The 19,909-nt window shown below is 41.6% G+C and overlaps 2 protein-coding genes across 6 annotated transcripts in view; one reads left to right on the top strand and one right to left on the bottom strand.

The window, feature by feature from the left end:
• Positions 1-9,271, top strand: part of col4a4 (collagen, type IV, alpha 4) — a 148,572-nt gene extending 139,301 nt beyond the window's left edge. For all 4 annotated transcript variants that reach the window (XM_052467075.1, XM_052467074.1, XM_035791406.2 and 1 more), the window contains one exon: positions 6,315-9,271. In XM_052467075.1, coding sequence (XP_052323035.1) covers positions 6,315-6,575 — 261 coding nt within the window. In that variant the 3' untranslated portion in view covers positions 6,576-9,271. The remainder of the gene's footprint in view (positions 1-6,314) is intronic.
• Positions 9,272-9,374: 103 nt separating this feature from the next.
• The window catches only part of rhbdd1 (rhomboid domain containing 1), a 28,436-nt gene continuing 17,901 nt past the window's right edge, over positions 9,375-19,909 (bottom strand). For both annotated transcript variants that reach the window (XM_035791409.2, XM_035791408.2), the window contains exons 2-7: positions 17,578-18,041; positions 17,180-17,312; positions 15,284-15,372; positions 12,575-12,628; positions 11,357-11,476; positions 9,375-10,321 (exon numbers count right to left, since the gene is read on the bottom strand). In XM_035791409.2, the coding sequence (XP_035647302.1) occupies positions 10,212-10,321; positions 11,357-11,476; positions 12,575-12,628; positions 15,284-15,372; positions 17,180-17,312; positions 17,578-18,013 (942 nt within the window). In that variant the 5' untranslated portion in view covers positions 18,014-18,041 and the 3' untranslated portion in view covers positions 9,375-10,211. The remainder of the gene's footprint in view (positions 10,322-11,356; positions 11,477-12,574; positions 12,629-15,283; positions 15,373-17,179; positions 17,313-17,577; positions 18,042-19,909) is intronic.

The raw sequence follows: 19,909 nt of genomic DNA, 5'->3' as shown, positions 1-19,909 counted from the left end.
GAGTTTGGAACCAAAAATGTCACATTTGGACTCATCAGACCAAAGTACAGATTTCCATGTCCGTTTGTCCTGTTTCTTGGCCCAAGCAAGTCTCTTCTTTTTGGTGTCCTTTAGTCATGGTTTCTTTTGCAGCAATTCGACTATGAAGGCCTGATTCACGCAGTCTCCTCTGAACAGTTGATGTTGAGATTAGAGGTCGACCGATTAATCAGAATGGCCGATTTTAATAAGGGCCGATTTCAAGTTTTCATAACAATCGGAAATCGGTATTTTTGGACACCGATTTGGCGGATTTTTATATATATATATATGTTGTTGTTTTTTAAATACATTTTTGTTTTTACACCTTTAGTTAATTAGGCAAGTCAGTTAAGAACATGTTCTTATTTTCAATGACAGCCTAGGAACGGTGGGTTAACTGCCTTGTTCATGGGCAGAAAGACAGATGTTTAACTTGTCAGCCTCCCGTGGATTCAATCTTGCAACCTTACAGTTAACTAGTGGTGACGCTCAACCACCTGCCTGTCATTGCACTCCATGAGGAGACCGCCTGTTACCTGGTGCAGTAAGAAGGGGGAAGGAGAAGATTCCTACAGTGCCTTCTGCATAAATGATAGGAGAGACCATTGAACTTTGACAGAGCCAAGTGACATTTCAGGCTTCAAACATAAAGATATAAAACTTTTTTGTGAAGAATCAACAACAAGGGGACACAATCATGGTGGAATGACATTTATTGGATATTTCAAACTTTTTAACAAATCAAAAGGACTGAAAAATTGGGCGCGCAAAAGATTCAGCCCCTTAAGTTAATACTTTGTTGCGCCATCTGCTGGTTACAGCTGTAAGTCGCCGGGGTATGTCTCAATCAGTTTTGCACATCGAGAGACTGACATTTTTTCCCATTCCTCCTTGCAAAACAGCTTGAGCTCAGTGAGGTTGAATGACTGCATTTGGAACAGCAGTTTTCATTCTTTCCACAGATTCTGGCCATTGGATTCAGGTCTGAGTTTTTGGCCATTCTAACACCTGGATATGGTTTATTTTTGAACCATTCCATTGTAGATTTTTTTCTTTATGTTTTGGATCATTGTTCTGTTGAAAACAAATCTCTGTCCCAGTCTCAGGTCTTTTTGCAGATCCATCAGGTTTTCTTCCAGAATGGTCCATGCTGGTTATCCATCTTCCTTATCAATTTTAAATCTTCCAGTCCCTGTGAAGAAAAGCAGGCCCAAACCATCACCACCACCATGTTTGACAGTGGGGATGGTGTGTTCAGGGTGATGAGCATCCGTTCACTTACTCTGCGTCTCAAACAAAACACAGCATTGTTGCCAAAAAGTTCACATTTGGTTTCATCAGACCAAAGTACAGATTTCCACATGTTTGTCCGTGTCTCCCAGGTTCTTGGCCCTTTAAACAACACTTTTTTTATGGATATCTTTAGTCATGGTTTCTTTGCACTCTTCCATAAAGGCCAGATTTGTCTCAATATGAACAGTTGATTGTTGTCCTTATGGAAGAGTCTCCCACCTTAGCTGTAGATCTTTCAGTTTTCATCCAAAGTGATCATGGGCCTTTTGGCTGCATCTCTGATCAGTCTTTTTGTATGAGCTGAAAGTTTACATATGTGTGTTAGGTCTTTAAAATACATTTTTGTTTTTACACCTTTATTTAATTAACAAGTCAGTTAAGAACAGTGTTCTTATGTTTAAAGCCTGGGAAATATTTTGGATCCAAATGCCTTGTTTAAACTTCAGAACAACAGATCTTTAACTTGTCCTGCTGTGTTCAATCTTGCAACTTCATGATGCTCCAACGCTTTTACCACCTGACCTCTGAGACTATCACAGTGCAGGTGCATTTATACGGAGACATGATTACACACAGGTGGATTGTATTTATCATCATTAGTCATTTAGGTCAACATTGGATCATTCAGGATCCTCAAACATAAAGATATGGAAAGTTTTTGCACTGAAGAATCAAAGGGGCTGAATAATTTTGGACACAATCATGCAGTTTTTGATTTGTTAAAAAGTTTAAAGCCAGGACATCAATAAATCCCTTCTGTCCCCCACTGGAGATTGTGTCCCACTTGTTGTTGATTCTTCACACAAAAATACAGTTTTATATCTTTGTTTGAAGCCTGAAATGTGGCAAAAGGTCGCAATGTTCAAGGGGGCCGAATACTTTCGCAAGGCACTGTAGCTAGCATTAAACTTATCTTATAAAAGTCAATCAATCTATCATAATCACTAGTTAACTACACATGGTTGATGATATTAGTAGTTTATCTAGCGTGTCCTGCGTTGCATATAATCGGTGCGCATTCGCGGAAAAATGACTTTCGTTGCTCCAACGTGTACCTAACCATAAACATCAATGCCTTTCTTAAAATCAATACACAGAAGTATATATTTTTAAACCTGCATATTTAGCTAAAAGAAATCCAGGTTAGCAGGCAATAGTAACCAGGTGAAATTGTGTTACTTCTCTTGCGTTCATTGCACGCAGAGTCAGGGTATATGTGATAATAATAAACGTTTTGTTTTCAAAATGATTGTTTCTGGATTCAACCATATTAATGACCAAAGGCTCGTATTTCTGTGTGTTATTATGTTATTAAGTCTATGATTTGATAGAGCAGTCTGACTGAGCGATGATAGGCAGCAGCAGGCTCGCAAGCATTCATTCAAACAGCAGTATCGTGCGTTTTGCTCTTCGTTGTGCTTCAAGCATTGTGCGGTTTATGACTTCAAGCCTATCAACTCCCGAGATTAGGCTGGTGTAACCGATGTGAAATGGCTAGCTAGTTAGCGCTAATAGCGTTTCAAACGTCACTCGCTCTGAGACTTGGAGTAGTTGTTCCCCTTGCTCTGCATGGGTAACGCTGCTTCAAGGGTGGCTGTTGTTGATGTGTTCCTGGTTCGAGCCCAGGTAGGAACGAGAGGGAAGCAAGCTATACTGTTACACTTGCAATACTAAAGTGCCTATAAGAACATCCAATAGTCAAAGGTATATGGAATACAAATCATATGGAGAGAAATAGTCCTATGAATACTATATTAACTACAACCTAAAACCTCTTACCTTGGAATATTGAAGTGTCATGTTAAAAGGAACCACCAGCTTTCATATGTTCTCATGTTCTGAGCAAGGAACTTAAACATGGTACATATTGCACTTTTACTTTCTTCTCCAACACTTTTTGTTTTTGCATTATTTAAACCAAATTGAACATGTTTCATTATTTGAGGCTAAATTGATTTTTGTTGAGTGAAATTAAGTTAAATTAAGTTAAATTAAGTTATATTAAGTTATATTAAGTTAAAATAAGTGTTCATTCAGTATTGTTGTAATTGTCATTATTACAAATAAATGGTAAAAATCTGCCGATTTTAATCTGTACCGTCTTTTTTTGGTCCTCCAATTATCGGTATCGGTGTTGAAAAATCATATTCTGTCGACCTCTAGTTGAGATGTGTCTGTTACTTGAACTCTGAAGCATTTATTTGGGCTGCAATTTCTGAGGCTGGAACCTCTGCTGCAGAGGATACTCTGGGTCTTCCTTTCCTGTGGCGGTCCTCATGACAGCCAGTTTCATCATAGCACTTGGTTTTTGCAACTATACTTGAAGAAACTTTCAAAGTTCTTGAATGTTCCTTATTGACTGACCTTCATTTCTCTTTGCTTATTTAAGCAGGTTTTTTTCCATAATATGGACTTGGTGTGTAGTTAAACAGTGTAGCTATTCCCTCCGCAAGGCAATCAAACAAGCTAAGCGTCAGTATAGAGACAAAATAGAATCGCAATTCAATGGCTCAGACACGAGGTATGTGGCAGGGTCTACAGTCAATCACGGATTACAAAAAGAAAACCAGCCCAGTCACGGACCAGGATGACTTGCTCCCAGGCAGACTAAATAACTTTTTTGCCCGCTTTGAGGACAATACAGTGCCACTGACACGGCCCGCAACCAAAACATGCAGACTCTCCTTCACTGCAGCCGAGGTGAGTAAAACATTTAAACGTGTTAACCCTCGCAAGGCTGCAGGCCCAGACGGCATCCCCAGCCGCGCCCTCAGAGCTTGCGCAGACCAGCTGGCTGGTGTGTTTACGGACATATTCAATCAATCCTTCTCCCAGTCTGCTGTTCCCACATGCTTCAAGAGGGCCACCATTGTTCCTGTTCCCAAGGAAGCTAAGGTAACTCAGCTAAACGACTACCGCCCCGTAGCACTCACTTCCGTCATCATGAAGTGCTTTGAGAGACTAGTCAAGGACCATATCACCTCCACCCTACCTGACACCCTAGACCCACTCCAATTTGCTTACCGCCCAAATAGGTCCACAGACGATGCCATCTCAACCACACTGCACACTGCCCTAACCCATCTGGACAAGAGGAATACCTATGTGAGAATGCTGTTCATCGACTACAGCTCAGCATTTAACACCATAGTACCCTCCAAACTCGTCATCAAGCTTAAGACCCTGGGTCTCGACCCCGCCCTGTGCAACTGGGTACTGGACTTCCTGACGGGCCGCCCCCAGGTGAGGGTAGGTAACAACATCTCCACCCCGCTGATCCTCAACACTGGGGCCCCACAAGGGTGCGTTCTGAGCCCTCTCCTGTACTCCCTGTTCACCCACGACTGCGTGGCCACGCACGCCTTCAACTCAATCATCAAGTTTGCGGACCACACAACAGTGGTAGGCTTGATTACCAACTACGACGAAACGGCATACAGGGAGGAGGTGAGGGCCCTCGGAGTGTGGTGTCTGGAAAATAACCTCGCACTCAACATCAACAAAACTAAGGAGATGATTGTGGACTTCAGGAAACAGCAGAGGGAACACCCCCCTATCCACATCGATGGGACAGTAGTGGAGAGGGTAGTAAGTTTTAAGCTCCTTGGCGTACACATCACAGACAAACTGAATTGGTCCACCCACACAGACAGCATCGTGAAGAAGGCGCAACAGCGCCTCTTCAACCTCAGGAGGCTGAAGAAATTCAGCTTGTCACCAAAAGCACTCATAAACTTCTACAGATGCACAATCGAGAGCATCCTGTCGGGCTGTATCACCGCCTGGTACGGCAACTGCTCCGCCCACAACCGTAAGGCTCTCCAGAGGGTAGTGAGGTCTGCACAACGCTTCACCGGGGGCAGACTACCTGCCCTCCAGGACACCTACACCACCCGATGTCACAGGAAGGCCATAAAGATTATCAAGGACAACAACCACCCGAGCCACTGCCTGTTCACCGCGCTATCATCCAGAAGGGGAGGTCAGTACAGGTGCATCAAAGCGGGCACCGAGACTGAAAAACAGCTTCTATCTCAAGGCCATCAGACTGTTAAACAGCCACCACTAACATTGAGTGGCTGCTTGCCAACACACTGACTCAACTCCAGCCACTTTAAGAATGGGAATTGATGTAAAATGTATCACTAGCCACTTTAAACAATGCTACTTAATATAATATTTACATACCATACATTATTCATCTCATATTTATACGTATATACTGTACTCTATCATCTACTGCATCTTTATGTAATACATGTATCATTAGCCACTTTAAACTATGCCACTTTGTTTACATACTCATCTCATATGTATAAACTGTATTCGATACCATCTACTGCATCTTGCCTATGCCGCTCTGTACCATCACTCATTCATATATCTTTATGTACATATTCTTTATCCCTTACACTTGTGTGTGTATAAGGTAGTAGTTTTAGAATTGTTAGTTAGATTTCTCGTTGGTTGTTACTGCATTGTCGGAACTAGAAGCACAAGCATTTCGCTACACTCGCATTAACATCTGCTAAACATGTGTATGTGACAAATACATTTGATTTGGTCTTTTACCAAATAGGGCTAGCTTCTGTATACCACCCCTACCTTGTCACAACACAACTGATTGACTCAAACATATTAAGTAGGAAAGAAATTCCACAAATGAACTTTCAACAAGGCACACCTGTTCCAGGTGACTACCTCATGAAGCTGGTTGAGAATGCCAAAGCTTTTATCAAGGTAAAGGGTGGCTACTTTGAAGAATCTAAATCTGATTAACATTTTTTGGGGTTACTACATTATTTAATGTGTTATTTCATAGTTTTGATATGTTCACTATTATTTTACGAAGTAGAAATAGCAAAAAAAATATATATAAAAAAACCCTGGACTGAGTAGGTGTTTCCAAACTTTTGACTAGTAATGTATGTGTGTGCCTGCATGTTTGTGTCTGCGTGTTTGTTTTGTTATAACAGTTGTAACGCGTTTGTGTATTGTAGCACACAGGGGCCGGCGATGAGGGTGGTGGCCAGTCTCTGACATCATCAGGAAGCTGCCTGAGGGACTTCCGTGCCCAGCCATTCGTGGAATGCCAGGGCCCGCGGGGTACGTGTCACTACTTCGCCAACATCTACAGCTTCTGGTTGACCCGGGTGGGCGCAGATGGACCGCTGAGCTCCTCTACTTCACAGGGCACGCTCAAAGAGGAGTGGCAACAGCGCCTCAACGTGGGCCGGTGCAGCGTGTGTATGAAGGAGTGACCCCACCCACCCTCCTTCTGGGCCCGGCCACATCCCACAAGCACCGGCCCCAAAATCTCGGACCCACCACATCCCAGAGTGCTTTGAACATGCACACTCATTGGTTACCTGAGAGGCAGTAATGATACACCTCATTAGTCACCAGAGAGGCTGTGACTACACTGGTTGTTTACCTGAAAGTCTCAATAATATTTACATTGACACATGCTCTCTCTTAACTTGTTTTATGCAAGTTCATACCAATGAACATACAGTACTTGATCAACTATCCTTTGAATAATTTTTTTAGATTAGTAACTTTTTTTCTCCTCCTGAAATATGTAACTTGGCTGAAAGCTCTTAATATGTGTATTATGTTTCCAGGTTTGAGTACCTAATATTACGTGTCAGATTGTCCTTCGCTCGAGACTCCCAAGTCAACAACAAACAGAGTGGCTTCAAGCATCAATGTGGCCCATCCACACTCAGATTCAGAAAACTTGAATGTCCTCAATTAGGCAATTAATTTTGCAGCAATCACAATACATACAGACATTTCAATTGTTACTATGTTTTTTACGTACAACAGTGGTCCTCACACTCTTGGAAGCTGGGACTCTCCCAAAGCCTGTGATGTTTTCTCGTCATCCACCAAAGCCACAGTTGTGTTTATTAGGTCACGCAACAAATAACTTTTTAAAGTAGAATGCCAAAATAAGCATTTTTGATTGGAGATGTCCATGTCGTCCCTCCCTGTTCCGTTTTCTTATGTTTTGATTAGGCCTTGATTCAATCAGATCAAGTTTTTTATCCAATTAATGGTTTTATTTAATTTTCTGTTTAGAACTGTATAGTGCTAAAAGCAGTATAGTATCTACTTCATTATCTGTAAACTGTATAACATGTTGAACAATGCTTTAGTTTAGATTGTACACGTTTAGAGAAACAAGGTGTCTGTTCCTTCAGTTCATTTCAGTCCTCTCATTATTGGGCCTCCTTGTCATTTAATTGGGCTTCCTTTCACTTTGGTCTTTAAAATTAATTCTGTAAAATAACTTAAGACCCAAACATTGGTTGTCGAGGTAATGGCACCAGTCGTTAAAATGACTTCACCATTTTGAAAAGCTCGTCTTTTCTTGCACGCTGCAGGATGCCTTACACCGATCTACTACGTCATGTCTGAACATTCAGCCTCTTTGGTCTCGACTTCAACACGCTACCCAAACTAACACAAGGAATTAAGCCTCGCTAACACACGCAGAAAAGCAAACTCAGTAGTCATTACACTTCAAATGAGTGTGTATAACAGTGTAAGACTGAAATTTGCAACAGTCTTTAAATGTTTCCCTGTACGTCTTGGCATTATTGTTTGTTGTATGTAAATATGTTTGCACTGTCGAAAGAACAGGATTGCTTTATATTTGTACTATAAATGTCAAGAGTATTTATTTAGGTAGGAATCATTGTGGTGCTATTTTTAAAAAATGGTGAATGCATGGTATTTCTCAAAATAAGAATATTATGTTGTCAAATGTTAGGACTCAGGCCACAATGTCGGGAAGTATTTGTAGGTGGTGGACAAGAGGAAAAAAGTTGGAAAACCGAGAAGCATGGTGTCGCATAACTGTGTTAAGGGGTGCTCGCAGATTGACAGTCTTACCCTGCGAGGCCCCGTGTGGGGATTTATGTTCCAGTCAAGCAGTAACACACCTGATTCAAGTAATCATATCAAGACTTCAATCAAGACATTGACAAGTTGAATCAGATGTGATGCTGCTGGGCTGGAACAAAAACCTGTACCACCACCCCATCAGACTCTCGCAGTGCGAGATTGTTTAATCTCATGTTCGTTATGGTGATGAAAAAGGGTAACATGTCTTGGGATAGTTTTTTTATCCTACCATACATCAACATTCTCAATTTCTCAGTGCAAACATACCCTTGCTGTCTGGTTAAATTTGGACCCTATGGTAATTTTTAGGTCAATGAGAATATTGTGGTCACCCGAGTGTCTTCTTTTAAATGTAATGTCTCAAAAGATGACCAAAGTCATAGGGCAACAGAACATAACTATTGTTAAAGGCCCCATATAAACAGGGCTGAATTCACATTTTCTGTACTGTTGGACTAGAGAGAGCTTCACAGTGGAAGCCACTCTCAGGAGGATGTAACGTCACAGAAAAGTGATTGTCTGTCAGATTGAATAGAGTTGTTTCAACTCCATTCTATTTCTATCTGCAACATTTTACATTACTGAATATACCCGCTTCCCCTGAGTCATTCCATGTGATTAACATAATGAGACCCTTTGTCCCAATGAGAGCGCTGTGGGTGTAAATATGTAGATGGGAAAACACTGACAGAAGTGGCTCTGAGTTGTTGACTGACTGACTGACTTCGGTTCTGGAAAGGGAGGGATCGTTCTTCTCCAAACCCCTCCCCTTTCTCAATGTGTGGCTTCTCCTGTAACGTTAGAGGCATATCAGAGGTTAAACATAGTAACTCAACATCACTGACACCGACACACGCAAACACAGAGGCTGAGCCACCCCGAAGACAATCCTCTTCTTAAAACATTTTGGTACGATTTCTGTCAGCACACTTGATCCTTATAGGATAAGCCTTTCACTAACACACACACTCCTAAGCAACCAGTAGTCTTAAAAGCATTATGTGGACTGTTTAAAAGGTAAAAAATAAATGCATCTAATTTCCAAGTGTCATGTCTGTGTGATTGTCTGACCTGATGTCAATTGTAAATGGTTATTGGAGTATTAGAAGCTTCATACTAGATCAAGTGTAGTCTTCAATGTACTGAACTAAGGGGGGAAATGCAGTGTTTAACACAATGCACATATTTAATATAAATGTTCCAAAAATACATTGTTTAACAAACAAGATTATTTTAAGAAATACATCATATCACTCTCATGTTAAATTACGAGTTCATTCTCAGATTCCCTCTAGAGCAAAATGTATCAAAATAGAAGACTTAGTTCCCAGATCTCTAAAATTGCTGTTTCATATTTGCCAAGAGACAGAAACAGTATATTTGGTCATCCTAGTATTACATTCAAATACTACAGGACTAAAAATCTTAATTGATAATAATTCAATAAATAATTCAATAGTAGCCCAATACATACGGTAAGAGCTCAATGGCACGCCAACCGTGGGGGATCGATAGCACAAGTCATTGGCACCCATTCAATAAAGTTGACACTACAAAGTGAACATGTCAAATCAATGTAGTTACTAAAATGTGATTTGGATACATTTGGCTGTTTTCACTGCATAATATTTATAAGTTTTCAAATATTAATTTCAAATATTTTTCAATTATAAAATGGCAAATTAAAATGCACCCCAACAACTATGAGAGTTGGGGTGCATTAAACTTCTCCTGTTCTGGTCCCTTGGCTACCACTTTGTAAGAGCGTTAAGCGAACCCGTGCACATGCGCAGATACTGTGTGTGAGTGGGTGAGAGCGAAATCTTGCATCTTGCTCATCGCAATATCTGAAGTACTGCTTGTGCAACATTTCACTGATTCTACCTTTAACAGTGGACTGATGGACAAAATACTATAGTTTTTCAGTGTAGTATTCCTTGAGGAAAGATATTTTTATCCTCCAATGAACCAATAGTCCAGCTTGGTCAGTCAAAGTGGTCAATCCTCTGGAGCCGCCGCCTCCTGATCTCCTCTGCTGTCAGTTCTCCTGGAATGTTGAAACCATGCGAGGTTGGTCTTCTCTGAGTGGAGCCCCCTAAGGGACAAAACAATTATAATGATTGACACATGCAGGTGTTGTGACTGAGGCTGTAGGCTTGGATTGGGCACTCCTATAGATTAGTTATTTGACCCAACATTTAGATTAAATGGAGGACTTTAAAAGTCTTGAATCTTTTTTGATTTAAGCACTTCCAATTAACTATTTTCCAGCACAATCCACTGTACCCAGGCTTCCCACATCAAAACAAGTTGAAATTAACTACTTTCATTAATCCACTTGCTCTTTCCTCATATTTAGCCTCACGTTGAAGTGTATAAACATATTTTTAGGACAACAAGTACAACACAAACCCACATGACATAAACAATTGCAAATGTCAATCAAAAAACAAGTTCTACCATGCAGAAACCTGATTTAAAAAAAGAAAAAGCACTTATAAGAATGCTGTAAGTACAGACATTGTTTGCTCAATGGGAAATTAATATCCAACTAGACAGTGACAACTGTGTTGAGTTTGTGACAGCAACTATGTGAGCTTACTACAGTATTGTCGACAATATGTCCGGGGATTTCCTATGATCTTCTATGTAGAAGAAACCCTAACCTTTTAACGACTCTTGTCTGGCTGAGCGTCAGAGCATAACAAACCATTCGGAGTCTACAGGCGTTTGTGAGAAGAACCGCTCCCCCCGGACTCCTTCATGATCCGCCCTTGTCTCACAAACATCTCTAACTCAGCCCCCATTACTCACACAGACTAATGGTAATCAGAAGAAATAGATTAATTCAATGGACGAATCCAACCCAGAAGTTTGTAGCTCAAACCACAATGTTTAAAAGGGTGTGACAGCGGGACTCGAAAGGTTCAATTTTAAGGCCTCTGTGAATCCGGATTAGGGTATGCAACTGAATTGTTTTTTTTTATGGTTTGCAACGGTGAATGAAAATGTGTTTCTTATTCGACAAGGCCAGGTAGACGGGGACTACCTGGCCTTGTCGAATAAGAAACACTTCTTCCATTTGTTGCCTACTGCTTAATGAACAGAACCCAGGTCTGTGTGGTCTCACCTCTGCCATTGAGACTGGCTCTGATGGCTGCCTCGTACTGCTCATCCTCTGATAGACCTCCAGTGTAAGGGTGAACATTCTGGGGGTGCGCACGGTGTCCTCCACTACTGCCACTGTATCCTACAGAACCCCCACCCCACCCACCCACACACATACTAGGATTACCAAATATATCAGGCTCTTGGCAAGTATGCTTGGTACTACACTGAACAAAAATATAAACGCAAACATGCAACAATTTCATAGATTTTACTGCATTAACAGTTCATATGAGGAAATCAGTCAATTGAAATAAATTAGGCCATAATTGATGGATTTCACATGACTGGGAATAAAGTTGGTCACAGATACCATAAAAATAAAAGGGCCACAGGATCTCGTCCCTGTATTTTTTTGCATTCAAATTGCCATGGATAAAATGCTATCGTGTTTGTTGTCCGTAGCTTATTTCTGCCCATACATCACCCCACCTCCACCATGGGGCACTCTGTTCACAATGTTGACATCAGCAAACCACTCGCCCACACGATGCCATACATGTGGTCTGCGGTTATGAGGTCGGTTGGAAGTATGTCCAAATTCTTTGTGGTAATGGAAAATTCACTCTGGCAAAAGCTCTGGAAAATTCACTCTGGCAAAAGCTCTGGTGGACATTCCTGCAGTCAGCATGACAATTGCACGCATCTCAAAACTTGAGACACCTGTGGCATTGTGTTGATGTGCAAGATGGCAGTTCTGCATCTAGCTCCTAAGCAACTTTTCAGTATTTTGTTTTTGTTGTGTGTCATACATTTTTACAAGCATTTTGCTACACCCGCAATAACTTCTGCTTAAAATGTGATTTGATATATGTGACAGCAGTTTTAGATTGGCCTTTTATTGTCCCCAACACAAGGTGCACCTGTGTAATGATCATGAGGTTTGATAGGCCACACCTGTCAGGTGGATGGATTATCTTGGTAAAGGAGAAATGCTCACTAACAGGAATGTAAACAAATTTGTACACAAGATCTGAGAGAAATACACTTTTTGTGCTTATGAAAATGTTCTGGTATCTTTTATTTCCGCTCATTAAACATGGGACATACATGTTGCATTTATATTTTTCTTCAGTGTATATTGCAGACACAAACGAAAATAATCTAGACTCTGCCCATTGTGGAAGCGAGACATCAATAAATCAAGGTGCAAAATGATTAGACATATGTAGCTACATACCTGAAGAGTTATAATATGGATTTTGTCTGGCATGGTATCCATTCATCACAAATCCTGTTGGGAGAGGAGACACCTGATCATTTAATTTGTCTAATCATGTAATGTTATACTGTGGTTGGACACAACATGATTTGTTTAGTTTCCAAATGCATTTAAACCTGAAATTTCTATGAAAAACAGTGCAGCTTGGAACCAACACCACATACACGTCGTCTTGTTTAAAGGACAAAAAACACTGTTATTTGGAAAGGCAAAAAAAATCTACACAGAAAAACATACACACAGACTAAGGGCGACTTTTTCAACCATGCTTTTGTAGCCAATGTGAAATGGCTAGTTAGATGGCGTTGATGTCACCCGCTCTGAAACTTGCTTGGTAAAGGCCGCAGCTGTGAAGAGTAACAATGCTTTGTGGGTGACAGTTGTCGATGTTCCAAGGGTCCCTGGTTGGAGCTCAGGTTGGGGAAAGGAGAGGCATAGAAGCAACACTGTTACAATGCTTTAGAGAGTATCCTAAGACATGGCATCATAGTCTGATTTTGGAAATCATTCTGACTAATCAGTCTGACTAAAATCTCAAATTGCCCGCTTGACACAAACTGCCATGAAGGTCATGGGTGTGAGGCAGCATTCGTCCCTGCAGCCCATTATCAGGCAAGCCCAGACTATTTAAGACCACTCCCATGTACTCCACTCTGAGTATCAGCTCCTCCCCTCAGTATCAGCTCCTCCCCTCAAGCAGATGCTATAGGGTTCCCCTCCATGTACCCCTGGCTAATGCTCACTCCCCAGTCCAGCCCTTTGTCACACCTGCATTCCCATGTCTACCAAATACCTAAACAGCAATAACTACTGGGTAAATGGGTGGAATATGTGAATAAATCATCTCAATAGATTAATGTAGGTCTGAAAATTACTTTAAATGTGTTAATGTTGAACACACCTGTTTATTTCAATCTGATGTTGAAATTCAAGCATATTGACGTTCATATTTATTCTTACTTGCGAAAGCTAAAAAGACAAGAATACATTACAACATATAGACTATTTTAGGTAAATATAAAAGTTGGCCTTTAAGCAACAACAACATCCTCATTCATAGTCATATGGAGTGTCGCTGATAATTGTGAGTTGTTTTAGGAAACTAGGCATATGTCGCGCGTCACTACTTCACAGGAGAGGCATTTGACCGTAAACATTTAATTTTTATTTTATCAACATTTTATACATTTTGGGGGGCAGAAATGCCTTCAGAAACATGTGCCTTAATAACAAACTTGTATGCCATCTGTAAATAAATCAAAAAAATTACGAGCATAGTTGGTTTAGCCACGGAAAAAGACAGGAACTTCCTGCAAGCCATGATTGGCTGAGATAATGGATGGGATGGACATGGCGAGATCTGAGTTCTGATTGGTCTGCCATGTAGCCGCTTCTGTCTATAATGAGCTGCTCAATATGTGTAGGTAATTCTTTCTAACGCAGATTTTTTTTAAAGACAGCTCTCCACTTTCTGGAGGACCGAGTTTTGAAATCATTGGAATGCCCGGTGGAAGCAGAGTAGGATTGCAAATACAGTGAGTCAAAAAGAGAACACAGAAGGCTGTTGTATAAAACAACTGTCTCCGGATTACATCTTAAAACTAAGGGCAACGATGGCATCCGTGACAGAGAGGGAGAAGTGTTCATCCATGTATACGGGTAAGTATTTATATGTTTCAATGTTTGTCAGAATGTCGTTTTAATTGCAAGTTAAAGCATACTGTTAGCTAGTGTCCAAGTTCCAAAATTATCCGGTAGAATATCCTGCTATTAATTCTTTACTCACAACCGTAATCTATTTAGTGTAATTAGCTCACCATTAACTTGTAAATATTTTAATTAACTCGGCAAGTCAGTTAAGAACAAATTCGTAATTACAATGACAGCCAAACCCGGACGACGCTGGGCCAATTGTGCGCCGCCCTATGGGACTCTCAATCACAGCCGGATGTGATACAAACCTGGATTCGAACCAGGGACTGTAGTGACACCTCTTGCACTGAGATGCAGTGCCTTAGACCGCTGCGCTCCTCAGGAGCCCAATAATGATCTTGTTGTGAGTTTATTTTCCTGTAATAATGAATGACACACTTATACAGACATATTGATAGATGTAGTATAAACAAGCCTTTAGTCTTTAGCACATGGCCTCTAATGTGTATCCGTAAAGAGATGGGTGGGGCTAAGGCTTAAGAGGGTGTGAACGATGCTGAATGGGTGTGGACAAAGAGCTCTCCGGTACATTTATCAACTTTCCAAGCAGAATTACTTTCCCACTGTTCCTCAACTGTAGTGTATGATATAACATTTTCTAGATCTCTCTACTTTTATTCATTGTAAAAAAAATACCATTTCAAATTTTGCAACATAACACCAAAATGAGCCGGTAGGTCACATTTGTCCCCAGTTTATTCTAGTCTCTAAGCCTCTTGATAAAGTCATGAAAAGTAGTATATACTTTGTGGAAATGCTAATAAGCATACTCTCCTCCACACCTCAGCTTGACACTCCCGTTGTATGCTCCACCTACAGAGGTCCAAAGTTTTACAGGATCCATGCAGACACAAATGCGGGTGAGACCAAAATACCAAATTCGTCATTGCACAGGTTTTTTAGCTTGTTGCGCATGTTTTAGTGAGGAAAACATTGCCCACGACACACACAAACCTGCAATTGTTCTCATGATGACCTTCAAAGGACCAGCGGTGTAGAGAAGCCCCACCAGGATGCCTGCCAGGTGTCCCACAAAGGAGGTCCTGCACAGAGAAGCGTGTTATGAGTTACCGCCTGGCTACAACGCACACGACTCCGTAATTAAATGACTCTCAAACCATGAGAAACAAGATTCCCTGGTCTGATGAAACCAAGCTTGAACTCTTTGGCCTGAATGCCAAACAACACGTCTGGAAGAAACCTGGCACCATCCCTACGGTGGCAGCAGCATCATGCTTGTGGGGATGTTTTTCAGCGGGAGAGACTGATAGACTAGTCAGGATCGAGGGAAAGATGAATGGAGCAAAGTACAGAGAGATTCTTGATGAAAACCTGCTCCAGAACACTCAGGACCTCAGACTGGGGCGAAGGTTCACCTTCCAACAGGACAACGATCCTAAGCACACAGCCAAGAGAACACAGGTGTGGCTTTGGGACAAGTCTCCGAATGTCCTTGAGTGGCTCAGCCAGAGCCCATACTTGAACCCGATTGAACATCTCTGGAGGGACCTGAAAATAGCTGTGCAGCGACGCTCCCCATCCAATCTGACAGAGCTTGAGAGGATCTACAGAGAAGAATGGGAGAAACTCCCAAATACAAGGGAGAAACTCCCCAAATACAATTGTGCCCAGCTTGTAGCATTATATCCAAAAAGACTCAAGACTAATCACTACCAAAGGTGCTTCAACTGAGTAAAGGGTCTGAATACTTATGTAATGTAATTTTTCCGGTCATTTTTTTTGTTTTTATTTCCAAAAATGTCTAAAAACCTGTTTTTGATTTGTCATTATGGGGTGTAGATTATAGTGTGTAGATCGATGAATGGGGAAATAACGATTTTTCTCAATTTTAGAATAAGGCTGTAACGTAACAAAATGTGGTAAAAGTCAAGGGGTCTGAATACTTTCCAAATGCACTGTATTTCAAGATGATGTGGATTTTCCCTAGAAATAATCTGAATTAATGTAAACATTACTTAACTTGTTCAAAACAAGTGTTCTCAATTTACCAGGTATGGAGTAAGTTGAGCAGCGGGACAAGGTAAATTATGCAGCCTACACATTTCTGCACTGAATGAAATATTGCCAATACCTTTTTAAAACCATCTTTATTTTCCAAACACAATTCAACCCAATCACTTTTTGGTATTTTAATCATTTTAAGCATCTTTTAACACAGGGATTGATTGTTGTTCTCAATTTCCAGCGATAAGCCTGGTAAGAAAAAAATATTAATTTGCTAAACTTGCCATTGGCACAACTTGCCCCATGGCAAACATTTTGACTATATTAGCTCACACAGCTACACAGATGCACTTTCATGCTAGGTTTAAGACCTCATATTGAAGCTTTTTGAGACCCCAACTGATGTGTAGAACAGTCTTTAAATTATGTACTTTGGGTTATATACAAGAATCCTGAAACCTCTAACACAATACATTTGTTGGACCTAACTTGCTTATCACTTTCTCCATGTGGCTTCTTCCTTCACAGACTCCCTGAAACGATGACCTCTTCGTAAATATTTGGTCAAACTACACATTTTGTGTATAGTTTCCTAGAAACAAGGGAGGCTCAACTTACCCCAATCTCCCCTATTATCAAACCTAGTTGTCTGTAAGCTTTCATTTAGAACTATTAAACAAATTGTGGATGATAAGAGACTGTCTAGTGAACTTACGATAAACCTTGGGTCATGTTCATTCGGGCACACAACAGTATAAAAATATCTAACTAAAATGTGCATTTCTTATTGGAAACTTGTGACACCTGGACTGGGGGAAAAGTCTGTAGGTGTAGAACATGTGTTTACTGTGCATCTGACTACTCCTGCAACAAAGAATAACTCACCCCGGTGATGTTACATGAATCAGCACCAGCTCAACCCAGCTGGCGTAGCGATTGGCCACTGGGACGCCCATCACGTAGGAGACACCTCCCGGGTGGTAGTGGTTACTCAGCACTTTCAGAGCGAAAAGCACTCCTACAACACAGGACAGACAGTTCAGTCTCACCGTGCCACTCACAGCACAGCATGATTGAGGTCAATTCAGTTTTCAATTCAGGAAGCAAATTCAGAGTTTTTACTGTCCAACAGAGGACCATTCATGTTTAGGCTTATATAACTGGGACCTGGGGGTTTTCCTGGTAAAAAAAAAACTACCATGACCCAAACTATTGTGAGGATAGATAGAAACCTTCCGCAGAAGCATAACAGCAAACACACTGACACTGTAGCTAGCTAGTACCTGAGAAGCCGACTGCACACTCTAAGCTGTAAGAGGGGTCCTGGGTGATCTCCGAGAGCACCATCTCCAGCAGCAGATAAATCACGCCCGTCAGCAGGGAGAAAACAGTCAGAAGCCAGGCGTAGAAGCTGCTGCCAAGCCGGGGCTCCAACTTGACGCCCTTCCACAGGAAGGATGCCATGTTGAAGTACAGGTGCCAGTCGTCTAGGTGGTGCAGCGGCGACAGCACGAGGCGGCGCCAGTCACCACGCCAGTAGGCCTGCTGGACGCTGATGCAGGCCTGGAGGAGGGGTAAGCTGGGTACCAGAAAGAGGTAGACGTTAAGGCCCAATACAGCCAGCGTCACAGGGGGAATGTTCTCCACCCCCACATGGAAGACCTGGGAGGCCAGGAGGATCAGACCCAGCTGACCTCCCCCCCTCTGTCGGTAACGCATCCTCCTCACTCAACTGCGGTAGCTCAGCCTGGAGTGACACACAAACATGTACAATTAAATACAAAATCATACAACTTTCTTTGTCCTTTGAAACAGAGATTTGTCATTTTTTGCATTCTTATGGGGATTTTTAAACACCCCCAGTTTCCACACACAGAGAGCAAGACAAGGGCACCCACATAAAAAATATATACTATAGATGGGTTAGCTGACAACATCACGGAATAAATGTGCATGCTTCAACGGGACAAAAGTCTGTAATTGTTATGATTCTGGGTGGCAACAATGACAAGAAAACTGCCATCTGGGGAATCGTAAGGGACTCCTTTCAGATAAAACTATCTTGTTATTGATACACAATATATACACAAAAGTATGTAGACACCCCTTCAAATTAGTGGATTCTGCTTTTTCAGCTACACCCATTGCTGACAGGTGTACAAAAATCGAGCACACAGCCATGCAATCTCCATAGACAAACATTGGCAGTAGAATGGCCTTACTGAAGCGCTCAATGACTTTCAATGTGGCACTGTTATAGGATGCCACCTTTACAAGTCAGTTCTGTCAAATTTTGTCTAGGAGGAACAACGGCTCAGCCTCAAAGTGGTAGACCACACATGCTCACAGAATGGGACCGCCGAGCACTGAAGCGCTTAGTGTGTGAAAATTGTCTGTCCTCGGTTGCAACACTCACTACAGAGTTCCAAACTGCCTCTGGATGCAAAAGCACAAGAACTGTTTGTCGGGAGTTTCATGAAATGGGTTTCCATGGCCGAGCAGCCGCACACAAGCCTAAGCTCACCATGCACAATGCTAAGCATTGGCTGGAGTGGTGTTAAGCTCGCCACAATTGAACTCTGGAGCAGTGGAAACATGTTCTCTAGAGTGATGAATCACCGTTCACCGTCTGGCAGTCCGACGGACAAATCTGGGTTTGGCGGATGCCAGGAGAATACTACCTGCCTGAATGCAGTGGCAACTGTAAAGTTTGGTGGAGCAGGAACAATGGTCTATGGCTGTATTTCATGGTTCGGGCTAGGCCCCTTCAAGGGAAATCTTAACGCTACATTCTAGGCGATTCTGCGCTTCCAACTTTGTGGCAACAGTTTGGGGAAGGCCCTTTCCTGTTTCAGCATAACAATGCCCCTGTGGACAAAGTGAGGTCCGTACAGAAATGGTTTGTCGTGATCGGTGTGGGAGAACTTGACTGGCCTGCACAGAGCCCTGACCTCAACCCCATCCAATATCTTTGGGATGAATTGGAACACCAACTGCAAGCCATGCCTAATCGCCAAACATCAGTGCCTGACCTCACTAATGCTCTTGTGACTGAATGGAAGCCAGTCCCCGCAGCAATGTTCCAACATCTAGTGGAAAGCCTTCCCAGTAGAGTTGAAGCTGTTATAGCAGCAAAGAGGGGGGGGGGGCAACTCCATATTAATGCCCATGATTTTGGAATGTTCGACAAGCAGGTGTCCACATACGTTTAGTCATGTATTGTACCATGTCTTGTTTTGATGTGTTTTGACTAATGTCATGTCTATTCTAATATGTAAAAATTCACTAGCTAACCAAAAACTGCAACGATGTATTTGAGAAAAAACAACTGTTCATTGTGCAAATGTATTTATGTTTTCAATAAACATTGGAGATGAAATATAGTTTACATGTAAGACAACTCAGTCTGTTTTGCCCTACAGTTGCACATGCGTCTGTTTTGTTGCTAAACAACCAACCTGTCAATGGTATAAATACTATAATATTCACTGTCGTTTTTTGAGGGGACTTTACTGTAGTATTAACAGGACCAAAGTCTGCAAAAACACTACAGTGAATACTGTAGTATTGCGGACATGACTGTAGCATACTGTGGTATTTATAGTTTACTGTAGT

Source organism: Oncorhynchus keta, chromosome 18 (genome assembly GCF_023373465.1).
Source record: "Oncorhynchus keta strain PuntledgeMale-10-30-2019 chromosome 18, Oket_V2, whole genome shotgun sequence".
In the NCBI taxonomy this organism is placed as follows: Eukaryota; Metazoa; Chordata; class Actinopteri; order Salmoniformes; family Salmonidae; genus Oncorhynchus; species Oncorhynchus keta.
The sequence above is the reverse complement of the archived record's forward strand: the minus strand, read 5'-3'. Positions and strand labels throughout refer to the sequence as shown.